Below are 13,548 nucleotides of genomic sequence, written 5' to 3'. Positions count from 1 at the left end.
TCTTTATCAGATTTTTATTTTAGTCCAATGAGGTTCTTTTGGTGTTCCGATAATTATATGTTATTAGGTTCTTTTTTCAGACCAAGAGTTTGTTTTCATATCTGACAGTTTGGACTCTGCTCATTAGCGTCTTCCTCGGAGTGGTCACATGATGTTGCTGTGACGTGTCGCTCAGTTGATTTAAACAAGTTTTGGCGCTGTCTTCCTACCGGTGGAGGCAGGACGACAGCGCCATCCGCAACTGGGACAAGGGGCTTTTATACTCTCACACACCTGGGACACTGTCCTGAGGAAGCTGGACTGCAGATGGTATAAATCAACTGAGCGACACGTCACATCGAGCACCGTTACGTGACTCTGAGGAAGACCGCAGGGAGCAGTCGAAGGTATGTCAGGTATGAAAACAAACACATTTTTATTTTATTTATTATTCTCATTTTATTAGTTATTTTTAAAACTGTATTTTATTTTGCATTTGGTCAGATCTGCTCACGTCATGTACACGTTTACATCACTGCCTGGCGTGCAAACCCAATCGAATTCCACACACTTTTGCGTCACCGTTTGCACGCAGATTTCCTCCAAAAAACACTTGTCTAAACGCGGAATAAAAAAAAACACTTTTGCATCTTCTGTTAAAGGTTGTATAGAGGATTTTTTTAAGGGAAGAGAAATACAGCGACAGTCCTTGTGCGCGTTCAGAATTACTGTTGAAGTTTCCTGTCTAGAAGTAATTCAGCGACCGACGCGTCAGTTTTTAGACCCTTCGTCTGCTTCGGTCGCGCCATCGCTGGACGAGATCTCCAAGAATCACCTCAGTTTGTCTTCGCTCTTTTTCTCCTTCTTCTCTTCTTCTTTCAGCGACCTCAAAAACGGACTTTCTTTTGCAGCGAACCGGTCGTGGATTCTCGTCCGCCGTCGCGACAAACTTTGTGCGAAATGCGAGGAAGCAACGTAACCACGTAATCCTCGCGCTCCGACAAGTCAGTTATACTAGGGAGTTTGATTGACAACCTAACAGCCAATAGAAAATGAGGGAGCCTCGTTTTCTATTGGCTGATGTTTATCTGGCCTCAACACGTCCACAGTTGATAGATTTTCGTTCTTTTTTTTTTTGGTCATCATAATTACAAAGCTGCTGCGTCTCTGTAATGATATTTTAATCTTTCACTGACAGTTTGAAACTAAAAAAAAATCTTCCATACAACCTTTAAGACTGACATCATATAAACGTAACCTCAGACTCACACTGGGGCAAGTATACAAACATTTGTGTACGTGTTCACTTTGTGGCATTATTGTGTGACCGTAAGGCCACAATATGGGAAATAAATAAAATAAAATGTATATAACAAAAAAATAAATAAAATTAAAGGTCATACTATAGAAACTACTATATTATGGAGACAAGCTAAAAAGTGACATCACCTTTTTATGCCCTTTTCTGTCACGTCTACATCACTTTCTTTCTGTACTCGAGTATTTCCCGTAGTATTTATGGCTCCTCACGCTCCCTCACTGTCACCCAAGTCCCGCGTGGAGGAGGGAGGAGGGGCCCCGGCTCGCTCCCTCTCCCCTGGACATATGTCTCCCGTCCTGGGCCCGGTGGTGCGTTCACTGCCCCTCTGACCCGGTCCCGCGCAGCAGCAGCCGGGCTCCTCCTCGTAACAAGGACCCGGCGTCTCCTCTCACCTCGGCGCCGGCCTCCACATGCATTAAACATCCTCTGCCGACGTAACAATGCTCCAGACAAAAACTGTACATTTCCGAGCGCCGGGATCCGCATGAAACTTTAATCCGTGTTATTTCTGCTCAACAAAAGACGAGGAAGAGCAGGATCCCGGAGACGTGTGCAGATGTTACACTCGGGTTTTCTTCACCTTTGTCTCGTTAAAGCAAAGGTTACGAGTCGGGTCTGTGTCTCAGAGTGATACAAATTTAATGGTATTTTGACAACGCGGCGCTGGTGGTTCTGCTGAGCCCGAGCAGAGACGAAGACGACGACGACGAAGACGGAGAAGACGAGAGCGGGTGTCCAAGAAGCGTAAAAATGTGTGTTATAAAGTTCGGGGTGAGTTAAAGGTGCACAGTGTAACTTTTCTGCCACTTGCTCGTTGCCATGGAGATGTTATTGTTTTGTTTGGAATGTTTTGGTCTCATGAAAACAGCTGATACTTAACTCGATTAACAGATTAATTATATAATATTCATCTGTGTGCCGTTTGTTTATTTGTTTTTTAAAATAAAAACAAAAATAAGAAAAAATAATATATATTTTCTTCCTTATTTGTCTCCAAAACCAAAATGGAAAAAAAAGGATAATGATTAGTTTGTTTTTTTTTTGTTTTTTTTTTTTTTTGTTTTTCAAAACAAAAAAAAAAAAAAAACATTTATGTGACTTAAACCAGGAATGAACCAGGTCCAGGACCAGATCAGAACCAGACCGAGACTGAGACCAGGACTGACTCCGGGATTGAGACCAGGACTGAGACCGGGACTGAGACCGAGACTGAGACCAGGACCAGACCGTGATTGAGACCGGGAACAGGACCAGACCGTGATTGAGACGGAGCCTGAGACTGTGATTGAGACTGGGACTGAGACTAGGAACAGGACTAGGACCAGACCGTGACTGAGACCAAGACTGAGACCGGGACTGACACTGGGACTGAGACTGGGACCAGACCAGGACTCAGACCGTGATTGCGACCAGGACTGAGACCGGGACCAGACCGGGACTCAGACCGTGATTGCGACCAGGACTGAGACTGGGAGTGAGACCAGGACCAGACCGTAACTAAGAAGGGGACTGAGATTGGGACCAGACCGGGACTGAGACCAGACCTGAGACCGGAAACAGAACCAGAACCAGACCGTGATTGAGACCAGGACTGAGACTGGGACCAGACTGGGACTGAGATCAGGAACAGGACCAGACTGGGACTGAGACCAGGCCTGAGACCGGAACTGAAACTGGGAACAGGACTAGGACTGAGACCAGGACCAGACAATGATTGAGACAAGGACTGAGACCAGGAACAGGACCAGACCGTGATTGAGACCTGAGACCAGGACTGACCATGAGACGGAGACCAGACTGGGACTCAGACCGTGATTGCGACCAGACTGAGACCAGGACTGAGACCAGATAATGATTGAGACCGGGACTGGTGTTTACACTTTTTTTTTTTTTTTAAATGTAGAATAAATTTTTATTCATAATTAAATTATTTTCTCATGTGAACGCGGCGACTGAAAATCTGCATTTCAACAATAAAAACTTGATCTGGCCTCATCTGTGTTAAAAACTGTTGGATTATAAAACGGAACGAAAAGAATTTGAAACGCGAAACACAAATAAAATACAAGTCTTTTACTTCTTCACAAACTCAAACACGACAGGAAAGAAAAACTCCACCGTCTGAGCGAAGAACAGAACAAATAAAATAATAAAAACATTTGTGAGTTTTGATCCAAACTGACAGACTGGACTTGTGTGTAAAAAGTGAGTCGTCCTTTATTAGTTCTCAGTCGGATCAGTCGTCTCTTCGTCCTGAACTCAGGCGCCTTCAGGTCCTTTTCAAAGTCCATAATTTATCCCATTTATCCAAAGAGCGAGTGACATTAAGACGATGTGCTGACATTTAAAACCCCGACCAACCACCGTCCAACCACCGACCAACCACCGTCCAACCACCGTCCAACCACCGACCAACCACCGTCCAACCACCGACCAACCACCGTCCAACCACCGAAACCACCGTCCAACCACCGTCCAACCACCGTCCAACCACCGACCAACCACCGTCCAACCACCGACCAACCACCGACCAACCACCGTCCAACCACCCAACCACCGACCAACCACGTCCACCAACCACCGACCAACCACCGTCCAACCACCGACCAACCACCGACCAACCACCGACCAACCAACCACCGTCCAACCCGTCCACCGACCACCAACCACCACCGTCCAACCACCACCAACCAAACCACGTCCAACCACCACCAACCACCGACCAACCACTGTCCAACCACCGTCCAACCACCGACCAACCACCGACCAACCACCGACCAACCAACCACCGTCCAACCACCGACCACCACCACCACCGACCAACCAACCACGTCCAACCACCGACCAACCACCGTCCAACCACGTCCAACCACCGACCAACCACCGTCCAACCACCGACCAACCACCGTCCACCACCACCAACCACCGACCAACCACCACCAACCAACCGTCCAACCACCACCAACCACCGTCCAACACCGACCAACCACCGTCCAACCACCGCGCGTCCAACCACCGACCAACCACCGTCCAACCACCGACCAACCACCGTCCACCACCACCGACCAACCACCGACCAACCACCGACCAATCCAACCACCGTCCAACCACCGACCAACCACCAACCACGCCACACCACCACCAACACCAACCACCGTCCAACCACCGTCCAACCACCGACCAACCACCGTCCAACCACCGACCAACCACCGTCCAACCAGCGTCCAACCACCGACCAACCAGCGTCCAACCACCGACCAACCACCGACCAACCAGCGTCCAACCACCGACCAACACCGACCACCTCCAACCACCGACCAACCACCGTCCAACCACCGACCAACCACCGTCCAACCACCGAACCACCGACCAACCACCGACCAACCACCGTCCAACCACCGACCAACCACCAACCGACCAACCAGCTCAACCACCAACCACCGACCAACCACGACCAACCACCGTCCAACCACCGACCAACCACCGACCAAACCACCGACCAACCACCGTCCAACACCACCGTCCAACCACCGAACCACCGACCAACCACCGACCAACCACCGTCCAACCACCGACCAACCATCCCAACCAGCGTCCAACCACCGACCAACCACGTCCAACCACCGTCAACCACCGTCCAACCACCGACCAACCACCAACCACCGTCCAACCACCGTCCACCACCGACCCACCACCGTCCAACCACGTCCAACCACCGACCCAACCACCGACCAACCACCGTCCAACCACCGTCCAACCACCGTCCAACCCACCGACCAACCACCGTCCAACCACCGTCCAACCACCGACCACCACCGTCCAACCACCACCACCACCACCAAGACCAACCACCGTCCAACCACCGTCAACCACCGACCAACCACGTCCAACCACCCAACCACCGTCCAACCACGTCCAACCACCGTCACCACCGACCAACCACCGACCACCGTCCAACCACCGTCCAACCACCGACCACCACCGTCCAACCACCACCACGTCCAACCACCCAACCACCGACCAACCACCGTCCAAACCACCGTCCAACCACCGTCCAACCACCGTCCAACCACCGAACCACCGACCAACCACCGTCACCACCACAACCACCGACCAACCACCGACCAACCACCGTCCAACCACGAAGAGACGAAGAGATGAGCAATTTACACGCTCACAGTCACACGACCGACACCACCGCACAACCACCCGACTAAACCTCACACCAGGAATTACACCGACCCCACTAAACCTCACACCAGGAATTACACCGACCCGACCGACTAAACCTCACACCAGGAATTACACCGACCCGACTAAACCTCACACCAGGAATTACACCGACCCACTAAACCTCACACCAGGAATTAAACCGACCCGACTAAACCTCACACCAGGAATTACACCGACCCGACTGAACCTCACACCAGGAATTACACCGACCCGACTAAACCTCACACCAGGAATTACACCGACCCGACTAAACCTCACACCAGGAATTACACCGACCCGACCCGATGAACCTCACACCAGGAATTAAACCGACCCGACTGAACCTCACACCAGGAATTACACCAACCCGACTAAACCTCATACCAGGAATTACACCGACCCGACTAAACCTCACACCAGGAATTACACCGACCCGACTAAACCTCACACCAGGAATTACACCAATCCCACTAAACCTCACACCAGGAATTACACCGACCCGACTGAAACCTCACACCAGGAATTACACCGACCCGACTAAACCTCACACCAGGAATTAGACCGAACACAAAACCAGGAACTAGACCGACCCGAGTAAACCTCAAACCAGGAATTAGACCAAACACCAAACCAGGAATTAGACCAACCCTCTGTCAAACACCGACCTAGGAAAAAGACTGGTCCATTTTCATGCACCAAACCAGGAATTACACCACACCATTTTCAGGCAAAGACCAAACACAGAACCAGGAATTAGACCAGTCCAGGTAACCACTGAATCTGGAATTAGTCTGGTACATTTTCAACAACAGAACCAGAAATTAGACCGGCCCATGTAACTACTAAACCAGGAATTAAACTAGTCCAGGTATCCACTGAATCAGGAATTAGTCTGGCCCATTTTCAAGCACCAAAATCAAGAATTAGACCGACCCAGATAACCACAAAACCAGGAATTAGACCAGCCCACGTAACCACTGAATCTGGAATTAGTCTGGCCTATTTTTAACAACTGAACCAGGAATTAGACCAACCCATTTTCAAACATCAAACCAGGAATTAGTCTGGTACATTTTCACGCACTGAACCAGCAATTAGACCGTCCCTCTGTCAACCTTTGAACCAGGATTTAGACCTCCCCTTTGTCACGCACTGGACCAGCAAATAGACTGGCCCATTTTCAACCACCGAACCAGGATTTAGACCGACTCTGGAGTAAATCATCCCCCGTCTGATCCTGGAAATAGACGGTGGGAAAACAAAGAAAAGTGAACTGGTTGTTTTCAGTAAAGGTCGACGAGGGAAAAGCAAAAGAAAACAGAGACTTGGGAGGATCCGGGAGCAGCTGCGAGTCGACCTCTATCGCCCCAAAACGCCGAGTCAGCGTTTGGTGAGGGTGCAGGACTGTGCGGGGACTTAAAGACGGGGGATTATGCCAAGTCGACTTTTTTTGGAGCTTTGGACCGAGTTATAATGTTTTAAACTCCACACGACTTCACCAGAATCATTTACATCGTTTCAGATTCGGGATTCACAGCCTCGACCAGAAGTTGGTCCAAGAAATGTCGACGGTTGTTCCAGTTTTTGACCGGTTCAGTCCCCGACAACGGTAAAGACGAAAAAACGCACCGACAGACGTCTCTGAGATTTAATACTGATGCACGAGTCCAAGATTAGTCCTGTTTCAGTCCTGGTTTAGACCTGGTTCAGTCCAGGTCTAAATCAGGACTAAACCAGGACTACGACTTGGACTCTAGGACCGCCCCTGAGAGAACCCCGAGCCTGTGGAGCAGGGCGTCTGCAAACCACGATCGGGCGTCAGCTGCGATTATCCAGAACATGTGGATTCAGAAAGTATGAGATATACACCAAATGTAACAGACGACATCTTTTTATAAGGATTTAAAAACTCATATTTATTAAGCGCTGGAAATGTCCTTGTTCAGCTCTGGTTTAGTCCTGGTGCTGATGTTTGGTTGTTATGATCTGACAGAGGATCTCAGGGCCTATTTATATGAGAAGCTTGCGGGTAAAAATGACACAATATTGTATTGGAAGTGCCTTCGTTTAGACGGTGATTGGTTTTGGGGCTTAAAAATGCAAAAATCTGAAACCACCTCCAGAGTGGAAAAGTTGAACACACTCCGCCGTAGTGTTTCCGTCTACACTGCCCAAGACGCAAAACTCTGGTCAGATCTGCTCAGGTCACGCACACATTTACGTCACAAACATCACCACTGAGTGTCACCACTAGGGACGGGCATTCGACTAAATTTTCTTAATCGATCGTCGGGAGAATTAACGATCGATTATCGATTAATCATTAACATTTTTTATATTAAAATGATCATCATTATTATTACTATCTGCACGACTAATCTGCATAAATAAATTCAACTTTACGACATATAAACCGTAACGACTCTAGAGCCACATCAGCCCGTTTGACATTATAATGTGTTTAATTCAGTTTTGTTCAACTCTCACAGAAACGAAACTTAAAACCGCATCACTAATTTGCATAAACTAAGCGAAGAAAAAAAACAGCTCTTGTGTCGCTGATGCGGTTCAACTTCTGTCAGAGTAAAAGACATGACTCAGGTGAATACAGGTTAGTGTGACCAGATTTACGTTTGTCAAAACCAGGACACCGTACGGGGGGAGGGAGGTGGGGACTCGTCATCGATATTGAGCAACTCTCACCTGGCAAAACTTTTTCATGTTTTTTTTTAGGTCCCTGACACCGCCACTGGACACAAAACATATGTGCTGCTTTGTACACTGCACATGGACTCATACTTGTCTCGACTGGAACGGAGAGCGGGGAATTTCTTGTACAAGTCATCGTTAAATACACATTTGTGCTTCGGCATGTCGCAAACTGACCGACTGCTTTGTGTCTCGCTCCTTCTGATGCACAGAGATCTACGAGAGACGCTCAATTTTATGGCCCAACGAAAGGTAATGAAAACCCGGACATATGCATCACTTTACTAAAAAAAACAAAAAACGGACGGCCAGGACAGGACGTGGAAAATGGATATGGACATTTGGTCACCCTACGCTACGCACAGCAACCTATATTCGGGTTGTCGATTAAAAATGAATGTAATCGAAATTCTTAATGATCAATTATCGATTAATCGACTAATCATGCCCATCCCTAGTCGCCACCGAGCCGCCTGGCAAGCAACAATCGAATTCCACAGACTTTTCGTCGCTGTTTGCATGCAGATTTCCTTCCAGAAACACTTGTCTAAACACAAAATAAAAAGTGAAAACGCGACGCCACTTTTGCGTCTTCTGTTCAGACCGTCGTCATATAAACGTCGCCTCAGAGTCGCACTGACACCACAAACACACGAGGAGCAGCCGCTTCAAAATCAAACACAGAAAACACAAAGTCAGGGGTCACGCCTCCTCGAACTCTGGGAGAAGTAAATCGCAGGCAAACTCAATCCGTGTATCATTCGTTCATTCGTTTTTCAATATAAAACCAAAAATAAGAAAACGAAAAAACAACAGTTTTCTTCGTTATTTGTCTCCAAAACCAAAATGAAAAAACAGATAACGATTCGTTTTTTTCAGTTTTCGATTTTGTGTTTAAATGAAGAATGGAAAAAACGGATACATGACTTCCGTGACTGCGATACCGAACTTTTGCACCAGGTACGGACTGAACCAGGACTGATCCAGGTCCGAGACCAGAGCGGGACTGAGACCGGGACCAGACATTTGGTCCGCAGTCGGAGGCTTTGCACCACCTCGAACCCGCGGTTCTTGAGCGCGGAGGACCAGAGCAGCTCTGTCCCGGTCTCAGTCCTGCTCTGGTCTCGGTCTGGTCTCGGACCTGGATCCGTCCTGATTCAGTCCGTATGCGGTGAGACTGGGACAGACCGGGACCAGAGCGGGCCTGAGACCGAGAGACAAGACCAAGACCAGACCGGAGGCTCAGAGCCCACGGCAGGGCCGGAGCTCGAAGCTGAGGCTCGGACCCCGGAGGCTCGGAGTCAAAGCTCGGAGTCCGTCTGGTCCCGGTCTGGTCCGGTCTCAGTCCCGCTCTGGTCTCGGTCTGGTCTCGGACCTGGATCAGTCCTAGTTCAGTCCGTACCGGTGCAAAAGTTCGGTTCGCAGTCAGGAAGTCATGTAAACGGGAAACGGCCGTTATCCGTTTTTTCCATTCTTCATTTAAACACAAAATCGAAAACTGAAAAAAACGAATCATTATCCGTTTTTTAATTTTGGTTTTGGAGACAAATAACGAAGAAAACTGTTGTTTTTTCGTTTTCTTATTTTTAGTTTTATATTGAAAAACGAATGAACGAATGATACACGGATTAAACTCTCCTGCAGCATGTGGCGACCTTTAACGTTTTGCGATTAAGCACCACGAACGAGCGCGGCGTTCCTTACCGGTGCTGTCGTCGTACACCACGGTGACGGTTTTCCATTTGAAGAAGTGCACGAGGTCGAGGATGGCGCGGCTCAGGGAGGAGAAGTCCGGGTACAGGCTCACGTAGAAGACGTCGCGATTGTCCGAAACCTGGTGCTTCCACTTGGTCTGGATGTGAGGGACCCCCAGAGCGTTACAGATGGACTGCACCGCGTTGGCCGAGGAGCTGTGAGAGGGGCCGAAGATGGCGGCGACGCCCAGAGACAGCTGGTCGCACGCTGGGCACAGAGAGAGAAAGAGAGACAGGTCAGAACACGAGCAGAGATAATGGACGAGGTTACGAGCCAGATCTGCGTTATTTAATGAACAAAGACTCTTGTGAGATTTAAATCATGTTATAATGTTGTTACCTCCTCAAAAACAGACCTGGAGTTGTGTTTTGTTTCATTCACATGTTTGAGTAACTCTTGATTATTAGTCTGTTTACATTTCCAAACCTTAAAATGCTCTGTGCCACCTTGTGATGTCATGAAGTGGTAGTTTTGTGGTAGTTAACTTCTGCTGCTGCTTTTACCTTTTGTTCACGTGACATCACAAGGTGGAACAGAGTGTTTTTGAATGAAACAAAACACAACTCCAGGTCTGTCTGGGATGAGGAAAAGACATTATAACAATAATCAGAAAATAGTGTCTTTAAAGTGATAATGTGGAACTTTCTTTAGGTACAGTTAAAAAGTAAAACACTCTCCATGGATCTAGATGAGTTTTATTTTTTATTTACTGTGGTATGTTACAGCCAAAGGAACAAGATTTCCATGGAAACAAAAAGGTGGGTCCGTCCTCCGAGCCAAATAAGAGTAAGGTTTGTGGAGGTGCAAGCATTTAAAAAAAAAAAAAAAAAAAAAAAGTTTTTTAGTGCAATGAACACAGCCATAATGAAAAACAAACAAACAAAAAAAAAAGTATTAGTGACAAGACTCACTGTTTTACAACAAAAATCTGCATTTTAACAATAAACACCCATTTACCGTATTTTTCTGACTACAAGGCGCACCAGATAATAGGGCGCAATATTATTAGTATTGAATTATCTTGTCTAGTTTCATGATTATAAGGAGCATTAAGCAAAACAAACGAACGACACTTGAGACTGATGCTTTAGCCCAGACGTCCACGATCCATTGGCAGATCGTGGTGTAATTCACCCGGCGTTGCCTCCCTGTCTTGGTGAATGTGGATTATGAATAAAGTAAAGTGGGTGGATAATTAATTATTATTATATTTTTTTTTTTACGGTTTACAGAAACAAAACTTAAAACCACATGGCTCATTTGCATAACCTGTAAGCGCTGAAAAAATCTGCTCGCTCCTTCTGCTCTGAAGTTGCGACCGTTGCGACTTCGTAGTTTACCAAAGTTGTACTAAAACATTTTGGCAGATTTTTGAGCGCCGTGTACCACATAAAATCAGTTCAAGGTCAGTAAACACAACCAGAATTAATACATAAAGCCCATTGGATTTTAAGACACACTGTTGATTTTTGAGAAAATTAAAGGATTTTAAGTGCACCTTATAGTCCAAAAAATACGGTATGTTAAATATGAGTCTATAATACATCGTGATGCCATCTACACATACTGTACTAGTGTAATAATATGGGGTGGGAGTTTATACGTTTTTCTTCTCACTCCCTTTCGAGCTCAGTTTGTCATTGTATTGTGAACATGTAGTAATACGTGAGTTTTGACCATGTACATGTAAATATTGTTTATATGTAACTACTGTCATAATGTTTATTTTCTTAGTGTAATAAGTAAACAGAACCAAACACAGCTCTGTTTTGATTAAACATAGTTTCACATGTCAAAATGTTAAAAGTGAAACGCTTACATAACAAATTACACCCTCTGTTCTCGTTACGCAGGCTATAATTTGCAGCTGCCGGAATACAGGTTTTGTGCTCATTTTGAACCGATTTATTCTGAACTTAAAAATGCACTCACTGTCTGTAACTTTGTCCATTATTGTTTTTAAATGGAATGTTTCACAGTATGGCATTAAACTTGTATATTTCACGGAGTCGAGCAGAAGATCCACCAGACTTTTTAACACTGCAGATACTATGTCAAAGTTGTGTATAATTTGGTCAAATATGAGAAGATTTTGAACACTGTTGCTTGTTTCAGACGACATCACAACCTTTTATAGGCCAATAAGATTTAACACAGATGGAAGCAGCTAAATGAAGTTAGTTAAAAAGCTGTTTTTGTTGTAATACAGTTGAGTTCTTGGGTTTCGTCCATAGACTGAAGTCAATAATGCGCTTTCTAGAGGTGTCTTTTCTGTTCCTTATGACCTTTTAATCCGTGTATCATTCGTTCATTCGTTTTTCAATATAAAACCAAAAATAAGAAAACGAAAAAAAAACAGTTTTCTTCGTTATTTGTCTCCAAAACCAAAATGAAAAAACGGATAACGATTCGTTTTTTCAGTTTTCGATTTTGTGTTTAAATGAAGAATGGAAAAAACGGATAACGGCCGTTTCCCGTTTACGTGACTTCCGTGACTGCGATGCCGAACTTTTGCACCGCGTACGGACTGAACCAGGACTGATCCAGGTCCGAGACCAGACCGGAACTAGAGCGAGACCAGAGCGCGACCAGAGCGGGACCAGACCAGGACCAGAGCGGGACTGGGGCAGACTCCAAGCTTTGACTCTGAGCCTCCGCGGGGTCCAAGCCTCAGCTTCGAGCTCCGGCCCTGCCGTGGGCTCTGAGCCTCCGATCTGGTCTCGGTCTTGTCTCGGTCTTGTCTCAGTCTCAGGCCCACTCTGGTCCCGGTCTGGTCCCAGTCTCAGTAGCGCTCTGGTCCCGGACCTGGTCCATTTGAACCAAAAGCTCTTAGTTTGGTTCATTTTCGTTGGTGTGAAAGCGTCAGTCGGATGCTTTGCACCACCTCGGAACCAGCCGCTGTTCTTGAGCGTGGAGAACCGGAGCAGCTCATCCAGACCTGTAGTCCACAGCGCATTCTCACTTTCCCCGCACGGAACCAGCGTGGAGACGATGACACGGAACTGCTCAGACCACTGGTTTTGGTCTCAGTCCTGCTCTGGTCCCGGTTTGGTCTCGGACCTGGATCAGTCCTGGTTCAGTCCGTACGTGGTGCAAAAGTTCGGCATCACAGTCACGGAAGTCACGTAAACGGGAAACGGCCGTTATCTGTTTTTTCCATTCTTCATTTAAACACAAAATCGAAAACTGAAAAAACGAATCGTTATCCGTTTTTTCATTTTGGTTTTGGAGACAAATAATGAAGAAAACTGTTGTTTTTTTGTTTTCTTATTTTTGGTTTTATATTGAAAAAACGAATGAACGAATGACACACGGATTCCTTTTGTATATAATGTAGCTGAGATTTATTTATTTATTACTTATTTTTCTATTTTAGTTTAGACTTGTACATGTACATTTATATAATTATGTCTTATTTCTCTCCTGTGTCTTGTTCTTTTTTGCTACTTTAAGTACACTGTGATGTGTGAGTTACTGTGTTCAAATAATTTCCCTTGTGGATCAATAAAGTTTGTCTAAAGCTGTGTTCAGACTGCACGGGCTTAAAGCTCAATTCAGATTTTTCTGTGAAA

The 13,548-nt window shown here is 46.4% G+C and overlaps 1 protein-coding gene across 1 annotated transcript in view; it reads right to left on the bottom strand.

Annotated features, from left to right (window-relative positions):
• Positions 1-13,548, bottom strand: part of grik2 (glutamate receptor, ionotropic, kainate 2) — a 537,576-nt gene that overhangs the window by 510,856 nt on the left and 13,172 nt on the right. The window contains exon 3 of the mRNA XM_055163917.1: positions 9,926-10,183. Coding sequence (XP_055019892.1) covers positions 9,926-10,183 — 258 coding nt within the window. The remainder of the gene's footprint in view (positions 1-9,925; positions 10,184-13,548) is intronic.

This window comes from Boleophthalmus pectinirostris, unplaced genomic scaffold, assembly GCF_026225935.1.
Source record: "Boleophthalmus pectinirostris isolate CB_2022bp ecotype Guang Dong unplaced genomic scaffold, ASM2622593v1 HiC_scaffold_6, whole genome shotgun sequence".
Lineage (NCBI taxonomy): Eukaryota > Metazoa > Chordata > Actinopteri > Gobiiformes > Gobiidae > Boleophthalmus > Boleophthalmus pectinirostris.
The sequence above is the reverse complement of the archived record's forward strand: the minus strand, read 5'-3'. Positions and strand labels throughout refer to the sequence as shown.